General features: G+C 35.6%; 1 protein-coding gene across 1 annotated transcript; it reads right to left on the bottom strand.

Annotated features, from left to right (window-relative positions):
* Positions 1–8,788: 8,788 nt before the first annotated feature.
* LOC137942606 (uncharacterized) lies at positions 8,789–11,103 on the bottom strand. Its single transcript, XM_068788314.1, has 2 exons — positions 10,964–11,103; positions 8,789–9,547 (listed from the first exon to the last, which is right to left on the bottom strand). Exon 2 carries the CDS (start codon positions 9,527–9,529, stop codon positions 9,095–9,097), a length of 435 nt encoding a protein of 144 aa, XP_068644415.1. The 5' UTR covers positions 9,530–9,547; positions 10,964–11,103; the 3' UTR covers positions 8,789–9,094.
* Positions 11,104–11,692: the final 589 nt, after the last annotated feature.

The raw sequence follows: 11,692 nt of genomic DNA, 5'->3' as shown, positions 1-11,692 counted from the left end.
GATTATCATTGTAGATTTTCATAGGGCTGCCTTTGTTGAATCCCAACTTTGTTAGGAGGGATTTTATGCATAGAAGCTTTCTTACTGCATGTGTCATGACTCTATATTCTGCCTCAACACTAGATCTTGCAACTAAATTCTGCTTTTTACTCTTCCATGTTACAAGTTTGCCTCCAACTAAGTTACAATACCCTAAGGTGGATTTTCTATTATCTAAAGATCTTGCTCATTCAGAATCAATAAAGCCTTCAATATTAAGATAAGCATGACACTTGCATAAAAGCCCTTGTCTTGAAGCCATTTTTAAATATCTAAGGATCCTTTCTAAAGTCTACCAATGAGTGCGCTGAGGTTTATGCATGTATTAACTGAAAACACTAACCACAAAGGAGATATCATGTCAAGTTATGGTAAGATAGATAAACTTTCCTACATCTTCTCTAGAGTTTGCACATAACTTTACATTTATATCAATAGGGGTGCCAGTAGGGCAACATCCAATTGTTCCTATATCTTTAAGTAAGCCAAGTACATATTTTCACTATGATAGAATCATGTCATGTTTGGACTGAAAGACATCAATACCGTGAAAGTATTTTAGGATTGCCAAGTCCGTTGTCTTGAATTTATTACATATTTTGTGTATGATTTGACTTATGGTATTTTTTTCACTCCATGTTAGAATAATTTCATCCATATACACAGCAAGTAGCACAACTCCTTTGTTAGTGTGTTTCACAAATATTGAATGATCCACAAAGCACTTTGTGAACATGCTTCAAACCGGGTATGCAGAGATTGTCTCAAACCATATAAAGACTTTTGTAGGAGGCATACCAACTCCCCCTCAATCACAAATCTTGTTGGTTGCTTTATGTAAATCTCCTTCTTAATATCGCCATTAAGAAAGACATTCTTCACATCAAGCAAATAGACAGACCAACGAGAGTTAGCAACAAGAGATAATAAAACACATATCAAGTTTAACTTGGCCATAGGAGAGAATGTCTTCTCATAATCAACTCCATATCACTGAGTGTATCCCTTGGCCACAAGCCATGCTTTAAGTCAGGCCACAGAGCCATCCAAATTATGTTTAACTATGAATACCCACTTACAACCCATCGGTTGTTTATCAGATGGAAATGGAATGAGTTTTCAAGTCTAATTTTCATATAGGGCTGTTATTTCTTCTTCTGTCGCTACTTTCCATCCTGAATGCTTAAGGGTTTCCTGATAAAATGGAGGAATATAAATAGGAGAAATAGAAGCAAGATGGAGACAACCGATGAGTAGATAAAAAATTGGAGATGGGGTGAAAAGGAGATGTCGGGTACAAGACCTAAACTCTTTCTAAAAAGCAATAAGCCTAGTATAAAATGGAGGACCAAAAACACGAGGAAGAGAAGGAGAACTTACCTCAGAAGGATATGTAATAGTGGTATCAACCAATGCTTCAAGGGGCTGAAGAGATAAATCATTACTGCCATGAGAGAGGGACTCTCTTATGGGCACAATAGGCTTACAAATCTCATTAGCTGAAGAAAACCAAGTGGGGCACTATCAACAGAGTAAAAAGGTTGCTCTTAAAAAAATATCACATCTCTAGAGACAAACATTTTTTTAAAGAGGGGTTATACCAAACATAGTTGTTGATTTTTAGTATTTCATAGGTAATAAGGTTAAGCAAAGGAGAGAAGGAAGAAGGGAGAAAAAGAAAGAGGAGAGAGTATGATACACGTCCAAGAGAGAAAAGAGAGAAGAATACATGAGGGAAAAAGGAGGAAGAAAGTAGGGTCTTGGACTTAGTCTGAACCCTCTCCCATAAGTTATATTTATAGGTATCAAAAGTATCAATATTATAAGTATACCCTTCATCCTAATAAGAGTGAAGAAGAAATAGAAAACGTAAACTAATTACATCAATGCCACCCTAATTACATAATATCTTCCAACACTCTCTCTCAAGCTGAGAGGTAATGACAGTGATCCCAACTTGAACCAAATAACATAGATATAGTAATAAGCTCCTCCATCACGGTGTCCCAAGGATAAGTATGACACTGGGTACAAACTCTCAAAGGGTAGAAACAGGTGATAAAATATAAGTCTAAACCAACCTCAAAGGATTTTGAAAAAATATAGTGATTATAATCACCAAAGTGGGTAATTCCTATCATTCATAAGACGACATTAAAAGACCCACGGGTAGTAATAAAAAGTCTCAAAGGACTTAAAAACACCCATATAAATAAAAGGGACCAACCAAAATAATGCTCCAATAGGGTTGGCCAATAGGGGTAAGTGAGAGTCAAATAAAAGAAGGTAAGAGAAAGGCTACCAAATAATCAATGGGTAATAGGTAAAGAGGAAGATAAGATGTTGAGGCCACCATGTGCTTTATTTTTCTAAGAAATTCAAATTCTGCAGCAGACGAACCAATACCGACAATAGTCAACGAATAATTAACCCGAGGCAAGAAACCAAGGATTTATTCTTCAATAATAATGTCTAAATCAAAGAGACACAATAGTAGCAGTGGATGTGGGCCAATGCCCAAATAATACGTACCAAAAAAATGAAAATCCTTAATAAGGACTCATGAAATAATCTGCAATGAATCCATCTTTGAATAAGGAAAATGTGCACCAAATAATAAGTTGGCAATAATCCAAGATAATAACCCATCCAAAGTCAAGAATGTAGTAGATAGCAATTTTTACATTCAATGAGTGAGTCAAGCCGAGTCACCAAAAATCGAGTAGAGTGAAGACTCAGACTGAGTCAAGCGAACTGGTGAGTCCGAGTGCGTAGGTCTAAGTTAAATCAACAACTTGGAAATCTTGCTATACTTAGCAACTCAGTAGATATAAACAACAACTTGGTGGTTATGATACCAATACTTTCTGTGTATAATCAACAACTCAGGATACCAACAACATATTAGAATGAACTCGGTTGGATCAGAATAAATCGAGGATAGAGTTGCACAATCCGAAGATCTATGTTGGCATTACCAATCTTTATTTCCAGATTAATCTCACAGAATCAAATAGAGATCACATGATTCAAGGAATATGGAATGATTATCTTCGGATAATAATTTATGGTTTGTACCCTTTTCGTATAAAAGATTTCAATTTTTGTTGTTGCTGAATGCCAACCAAGAGTGTTGCTTTTGTTGCTACTCCCAATGCTGTGTGAACTGCCAAAAACTCCCTCTTCCTTTGAGGGATCGATACCAATAGTCGTAGATAAGTGTCTTAGAGGTAAGCATGATATAGTCTACCATGGAGTTCGCCACATTTGCTAGAATATTAAGGAAGATACCATAGTTCAACTGCTGTAAATATTCTCAAAACAAAGAGGAGAGCAAGATATGGAACCGAGAGTCTTGTTTCTTTCTTAGCATCAAAGTACAACATCCACTATCTCAATTAGAAAGACTTTACAAAATAATATCTAGAATAATAACAGCGTTTTTTTCTTGATTTACAACAACGTGAAATATTGCCAGCTCTGCTTGATCTTCTGTGACTGAAATGTAAACTTTCCAAACAGAAAAGAAATCACCTGTCAATACAACAATAGCTTGATGGTAACTCTTCTCAATCAATGGAAGTCTATATCCCAAGATCTTAGCAATAACCACCTCTCGTACTACTTCTTTTACAACAACAACAATCCTCTTCCATTCTAAATTCCATAACAAGGGAACAAAACTTCAGGAATGAAGAGAAAAGAAAAAAAACTTACCATCCAAATAGAGTGATGAGGGCTGAGTTTAGTGATATTCTTCCCTCCATGGAGAGTTCCTTTGAATTTTTGAAACAAAAAAAACTTTACGAGTAGAGTAATGAAGCACGAAGCAGAAAACCTTATACTGATATGAGTTCTCATCTTAAAATAAAGAAAAGAGCATTAGCCAATCGATCATCTACCAAGAAGCATATGAAATTCTTTCAGAGAGAAGAACTCATTCACTGAGCATCATCTAACAAAATATGGGTAGAGAAAACCTAATTGGAATCTTGAAAAATCAATCACCGCTCTAATACCATGTTGATTTTCAATATTCCATAGGTAACAAGGTTAAGCAAAGGAGAGAAGGAAGAAGGGAGAAAAAGAAGAGAGGAGAGAGTATGACACACGTCCAAGCTAGAAAAGAGTGAAGAATACGTGAGGGGAAAAGGAGGAAGAAATTAGGGTCTTGGACTTAGTCCAAATCCTCCCCCATAAGTTATATTTATAAGTATCAAAAGTATCAAATTTATAAGTATACCCGTCACCCCAATAAGAGTGAATAACAGACTAAAAACATAAACTAATTACGTCTATGTGACCCTAATTACATTATATCCTCCAAAAATATCCTTTTTTGGTATGGGAGTGTCCTAAAAAGATACATTTAATAGCCCTCGAGTCTAACTTAGTATGTGGAGATGTGACATGAACAAAGCAAGTACACCCAATTACCTTCAAAGGAAAGGAAAACATATCTTCACCAGGAAAGAGGAGGGAATGTGGTGATATGTCATTAAGGACTGAGGAAGGCAACCTTTGATACTATGTTAATTTCAGAATTTCATGGCTGTAAGGTTTGTATCTTAAGGTAAAAGAATGAAGAAGGAAGAGAAGGAGTGAAGTAGAGAAAGAGAGAGCTCGGATGGGAGAGAGGGGAGAAACCACATGAGAGAATAGTAGGGTGAGGATTAGAGATAGTTAATGACTAATCCTCCCCTTTAACCATTATTTATAGATGTTAAAGAGTAGTAATTACATCCATATCTTTGACCCTAATAGGTGAGGATAAAATATAAAAAATCATAGAGTATTTACATCAATGCCACCTAAGCTTACTTCTGTTTTCTAGCATATCTAGTTATGGAGATAGTGCAACAACTGGATCATCAATGCATGGCATGAGGTAGGACACATGAAAAACTGAATGATTGTAGATCCTAGGCCCAAATCCAACTTGTTAGCCACTTAACCAACACACTCCAAACACTCGAAAGGGTGCAAAGAAGCAAGAAGAATTTTTTTATTGTAGTGGTTATTACTTGCTGCCTAATGAGGTTGAAGTTTAAGGTAAATCAAGTCATCTACTTTTACCACTCACTTGGACTCCTTGTGCACATAATGAACTTTCTTAGAATTTTGTGTTTGAGAGAGATAATGTTTTAAACATTGTAGTGTTTTATCATTAGTGCCCAAAATATTTGAGGAAAGTAAGGGCCAGATCAATATACAACACTTCAAAGGGAGACTTCTTCATTGCAGAATGATTTGTGTTGTAGGCAAATTCTGCCCATGGCAGACCACGATGGTCTCTCATGTGCAAAGAACAACAAATAAGTTTCCAAACATTGACCATAACCTCAATTTGGCCATCAAAGCTTGTACTCATTATATAGGTGAAGAGCAAACTACTACTTCTAAACGGCAGAAGGAAGAAAACATTTCAATCCAAGATGCTATTTTTTTAAAACATTTAAGCCACCTTGAATAAGTGCAGAAATGAGAGAGCTTCAATGCATTCAAGACAAAAACCCAAGAGAGAGAGAAACAAGGCAAGGGGGAGTTTTTTTATGTATTGCGTAAATGAATGTAGAAGAGTTACAAGGGTTTATATAGGTTTTTCAAAACCCTTAATAGACAAATAAAATCTCAAGGTCGTCCTCTAACTGGGTGTCTTAACAAAATTACATAAATCAATAAAAAAATAATGTTTAATCATTTCCTTCATGTAATTGATTGATTTGGCCTTGATCTTCTTCTTCTCTTAATTGAGTGATTTGAGATAATTTATCTCCTTGATTGATTTGGATAGATCGACCATGATTTGTATGAGATCCTTGAGTAGCTTTGGAACATTGTAGTGGCATATATGAGAGATTGTAATAATGGATTTGTCTAGAACCATGCACGGGGATGTCCTCCTTTGTGTGGATTAGGTGGACGTCACCCATGCATGGTTTTGCATGGGTGATGTGTCCCTTTTTGATTCTCATGCCACCTTTGTATATGAGCTTGGTCTTCCTTTGTGTTTATGGTTTTTGGTGTAGCTTGGAATAATGTATCCTCTTGTGCATGTCTTTGTGTGTTGATATGTCTTTGTTGCTTATCACTTTTGGTAAATTGGTAATTTGATGCACAAATACTTCTATTATATAATGGGCTATGAAGACATGGTTGAGAGCACAAAAATGTGGATACTTAGGCAATCCACAACTACCAAAGTTATTAATTTCTCATAAGATGATAGAAGACTTTCAATAAAGTCTAAGGAAATGTTCTTCCAAACTTGATTTGGAATTGGCAATGGCTGCAACAAGTTGGCAGGAATCTTAGTTGTGTACTTCACACATTGATACTTGTTACACCATGCAATGAAGTGTTTCACATCAACCTAGACACCATGGCAAAAGAACAGCGCCTTGACCATTTGATACATGCATAGAATTCTCCATGTTCAACTATGGGAGAGCATTGATACTGGATGAGGACCTATTTGATGAGAGAAGTATCATTAGGAAGGACCACTCAGCCCTTGTACAAGAGAAGAGCACATTATATACTATAGGGCGAATTTGAAAGTTCTCTATCATATGACTCGTAAGTTGTTACATGAATGAGTCTGTATCATATTATTAATTCCATAGCCAACACCTAAAAATTTAAAGCTAAGTACATAGAAAGCTAGGCCTTTAAACCTATCTTATATTAGGCTGGTCCAACCTAGTGCACATACCCTAAGTTGGACCACAACAATTCACTATACTTTCATGCCACCATCCATGATTACCCACTAGATGATTGGGACTCTAAATTAAGTAGCCCCCTTTCATATTTGTGATAGCTCTCATTCTAGTATCAGGCAACCCTTTTCGTGGATCATTTTTTTTTGAGTTTCGAACATGTGATGTGTGCCTACTCTAATCTGATACCAATATTAGTTACCTAACCAATACGCCAAAAACCTCCAAAACCGATATAACGAGAAAAAACTAGGCCCTTCAACTATGTTGGCTAAACCTGGAGCATGACATGCATAACCCAAGTTGGGCCCAATGACCATAAAAAAATTAAACATTAGAGCTTATGAACCAATTCACTCTCCTTTAGGTTTATATGTAGGATCCTAAGAGATATATCTAAATTATATATATTTGTATCGTACATATTTTATCCATGTAAGAAATATGTTATGTGCAATGGGTCCTATTTGTCAAATGGACAAAGTTGCTAATGATCTTGAAAAGTGATTTATCAAAAATGTTGCACAGGAAAAAAAAAATTAAAGTCAATTTATTATGTGTTTTTGTAATAATGTAATTTTGAAGGGTATAGATGGTATGTACAAGGAACATAATAAGTTATTCTATATGTCATTTTCATTTATATTTGGCATATTGGTACATGGTATTATTAGTATATAGAATAATTTATTTTATATATAATTGCTTTACCTATTTATTGAATGATAGAAAGGGTAGGTGGGCAAATAAATGAAATAAAAATAACTTAAAAATCCATAAAAGTTAAAAAAAAAAACATATAATATATGTAATAGAAGCATAAGAACAACGACATTCTAATGTATAATAAAATCCTTTAAAAATATAAAGAAATCCTTAGAAAATGACTCTTGAATCAGATTTTATCTCAAACATATATTCACTCAAATAAAAATTTGCTGGATTCATCTTATATATAATCAGTAATCAGTTTATGGAGTATGGAATAACCATTGTTCATCTGTGCTTCATTTAATAAACCGTAAATGAGTAATACCAAAAAAAAAAAAAATATAGGTAAACGGGTAAAATTGGGTGCAGTTAGGTCATCATGTCTTTTCTACTTGATGTAAGAAGGGGTCATAGGTCGAGCACGACTTCAAACGATGCCAATTCTTTTGTGCGGTATCTCTCCCTCTCTCTCTCTCTCTCTCTCTTCAATTCTCTTGCTTCTACTTCAAATTCTTGCAAGAGGATTTTAAACTGCGTAGGGTCTTCCCTATTTTCTTGCTCTTCTTCTTCCTTGGCTTGAGCAGTGTGTTTTTTGTAAAGTTTTTTTTTATTTTTCTGACGCAACTACCTAGCCCCTTTTCTCCTTTATTTCCTTTGCTATGATCCCTAAAGAGCGAGTTCAAGTGAATCCATCCACTTGAACTCGCCTCCAGTGCACGCAGGGTCAAGTGACAGTGATTACACTGACACTTTCACTTGACCGGCACGTGCACTAACACCCCCATAATTTGCATTTCAAGATGAACATGAGATCACACCACGATCCTTTACCTAGAGAGTCCTTTAGATACTTTTAAGATTCAATACACAACATCACAATGTACTATTCTAAGGCTTTTCAATAAATTCACTTTAGTACTCTCACAATATAAGATATATTTGGCTTTAGGACTGATCATCTATACTAAGCCTTGCCATTTACAGTTATTATTGCCCTCCATTTGTATCTTCGACGAGTTGACTCCAACAACCCAGTCTCTTCTAGTAAGTCTTTGATGGTATCGCCCTAGAACGACCATTTGCTAACAATGGAAAATATGTTCGTTTTCAAAGATCAGATTACTGAAAAATTGATGATTTTAAAGACAATAGAGCATGAAAGCTACGAGCAAAGACTCACTGACTTCGGCTTATTTCCTGTCTATATCCAGAGGTCTTTGTACAATGGGTAAAACCTAGAAATGGAGATGTTTACTAGATGAGAACTTTGAGATGCATTGCATAATCCTTCCGTAAACGCCTTTACTAATCGCCTTTACAAGTCTATAGAAGTATTGGGCTTATCATCTAAAAACTTGCTCAGAAATGTTACAGAAGGTTCATGGCTTATGAACTTCTTTGCTAAGAGCAGTAATGACGGATGTGAATTGTGAAGAATTTAGATATCGCATTTGTTGATCATATAGCACATACTGTTGCTATCCACAGTCTCTTTTATGGTTGAAACTTTGTCAGCCTTCCAAAGCTATGCACAAATCACAGATACTCAGACCAAAGCTATCCACAGTCATTAGTTGATCATATAGCACATACTGTTGCTACACATGTCACAGGAAAAAAAGTCAATCATCATGTTTTTTCATTTTATCAGGCTTTGAAAATGAAGAGATGGAGGATTGATCATAGAACCTCTCCCAGTTCCTCCCATCATAGTGCCTGATCTCAACATGGGTGAGTGTGCCAGGGTCCACACATGCAACTGTAACTGCAATACCATCAGGGTTAGAGCGAGGTAGATAGAAAGATGTAATGCCGCAAGACTTGCAGAAGGTGTGTTTGGCTGTATGAGTGCCAAAGGTGTATGTAGTAAGAAACTCCTCAGCCCCATCCCTCAACTTGAAACACTTTGATGGCACAATGAAGTGGGTATTGCGTCTCATTGAACAATCTGAGCAATTGCACTTCCATGCAACTACACTGGCCGGTGCCTCAACTTCCCATCTTACCAGTTCACAGTGACATCCACCTTTGTGGATCACTTTGTTTGGATCTGCCATTGTTGAGCACTAAATCTCCTATCAAGGATCAGGACAATCAAACTTCGTGGGACAAAAGCATCAAAAGATAAAAAGGAGATTGGTAAATGAGACTAATAAAATATCAAGTGCAATCAAAGAGAACCCTTCAAAGTTAATAAGTGTTTTGGGGAATTTTGTTCAAGTAAAGAGAGGGGCACTGGCTGAGTTACATTAATAACTGCAAGGCCCTCTAAAAATGATGAAGACCAAAGAAGCAAAGAGTAAGTTGACCTTCGTTTGAGTTAGCATGCGACAGAGTTGTCTCAATACAGACTGCAACCAAAACTGTTTTATCCACCGATAAGAGAGCAGAGCCGGGGAGTCAGGCATATCTTCTCTGTCATTATAATACTAAATAATTGCCCACAAAAAATTCCATATTAAATAAAATCCTTCCAATGTCATCTTCTCTTCATCATTAGTACCACAGTGATTTGTATCATAAATAATAGCTACTGAGATCATTTAGGCCCATTTTGTCAGCAGAGTAGCAAAATTAAGCCTCACCAAATCATTTTTAGTGTTCATGCTTGTAATTACCTAGGTTTGTCAAATGTACGTTGGAGGATTCTACTAATAACAATTGAACAAAGGCATGCTTTCTGGTTCATAGACCAGCATGTCATTAATTAATAGGAATTCATTCTGCTAACAAATACAGTTTTTCACTTGATGAATGTGAACTCACATAAAGAAAAAGAACAATTTTTTTATAAAGAACAAGATAAAACCCTGGGCTAGGAACCTAGTCCCTTAGTGCAGGGTATCATGTTTTGGTGACAAAGTGGAGAATCAAGAGAAACAGCTAAAGGGGGAGAAAGATTGAGATGCCATGTTGCTATCTTCAGTGAGCAAAACTAGTATGTCACACCACACAGGAATTCCAGCACACAAACAGCTCACAACAGGTCTCTTTACCACCAATAACCCCAAATTCAACAGGCACAGCAAATATAATTCAATAAATAGACTGCACTACACAACAACTATCTGCGTAAGGTAGAGCTAGTTCAGACAGAATTTCAGAAGAACTGATATCAGACACAAGTCACCCAATCAAAGATGGAATTGCTCAATTCAACCTGAAACAACACATATTAATAGCAACAAATTATCTCCAAGGACGGCCACATGTTATATAGGCATTTCAGTGGACATATGATGTGCCCAACAAATTAGAAAGAGGACTGAACAAACAACAAAATAGCTCTCAATTGGAATCACACCAGCACATAAACCAACAGTGATAACGTAATTGATATAAGCAAAGAAGATCATTTAGAGGAATAAATTTTAGAAACCAGCATTAGATTGTTGAGTGGAAGGAGAAAAAACAAAGCACCGTCGTAGTACACGACCAACGATCATTGACCAGCTACAGGCAAAACCCCCCACAATTCCGAATCAACGTACCTCAGCAAAAAGCGGAAGCAAATAGCAGTAAGAAAGGTTATTAGAAATCTCGAATATCATCTGCGTTCGAATAAACCTAGTCCAGAAAACAGGACAGCACATTTAAAACACCCAATTATGCGTGCATGGGCAACATAATCCGATAGACCACTCAAACCATTACATTAGGGGGTTAGTCCCCCGAATGGATTTTTAAAGATCAAATTCATGGCGAACATGAAGATCATGTCAGTCATGTACATGAAGATCATCTTCGTACTTCGTGTTAGTATTGACGACTTCATGTGCACAGGAAAACAATTTTCAGTGTTAGTATCCCAACATGAGAAAAATATAAAAAACAAGAGAATCCCTAAACCCAGTATGCTTAATTACAATATAATCTTTAAACCCCAAATTAGGTAAAACAATCATTATTACTACACGAATAAGTTATTTAATGTATAATTAAATATACTAATATATGTATTAATTGAGTTAGATATTTTATTATGCATTAATATGGTAATTACATGAAATATGCACATGATTAATTACAAATAATAAATAAATAACGTTATAAATAACAAAAATGAAAGTAATACCTTGAGTTATTAATTTATTAATAACATATGATATACTTTAACCTTAAAATAAATAACTTAAGAGAAAAAATTGATCTAATCATAACTTTAACACACTATATATTTGTACATAATATATTTTATGTATTATTAATTAATAATATAT

The sequence above is a fragment of the Aristolochia californica genome, unplaced genomic scaffold (genome assembly GCF_029961685.1).
Source record: "Aristolochia californica isolate CCGP_79_NKW_82.1479 unplaced genomic scaffold, dmAriCali1.0.hap1 SCAF_10, whole genome shotgun sequence".
NCBI lineage: Eukaryota > Viridiplantae > Streptophyta > Magnoliopsida > Piperales > Aristolochiaceae > Aristolochia > Aristolochia californica.
Note: the sequence above shows the minus strand (reverse complement) of the source record. Positions and strands in the feature narration are given on the sequence as shown.

Excerpts from the sequence above, each read along its gene's own strand:
- LOC137942606 (XM_068788314.1), bottom strand. The coding sequence starts at position 9,529 with ATGGCAGATCCAAACAAAGTGATCCACAAAGGTGGATGTCACTGTGAA.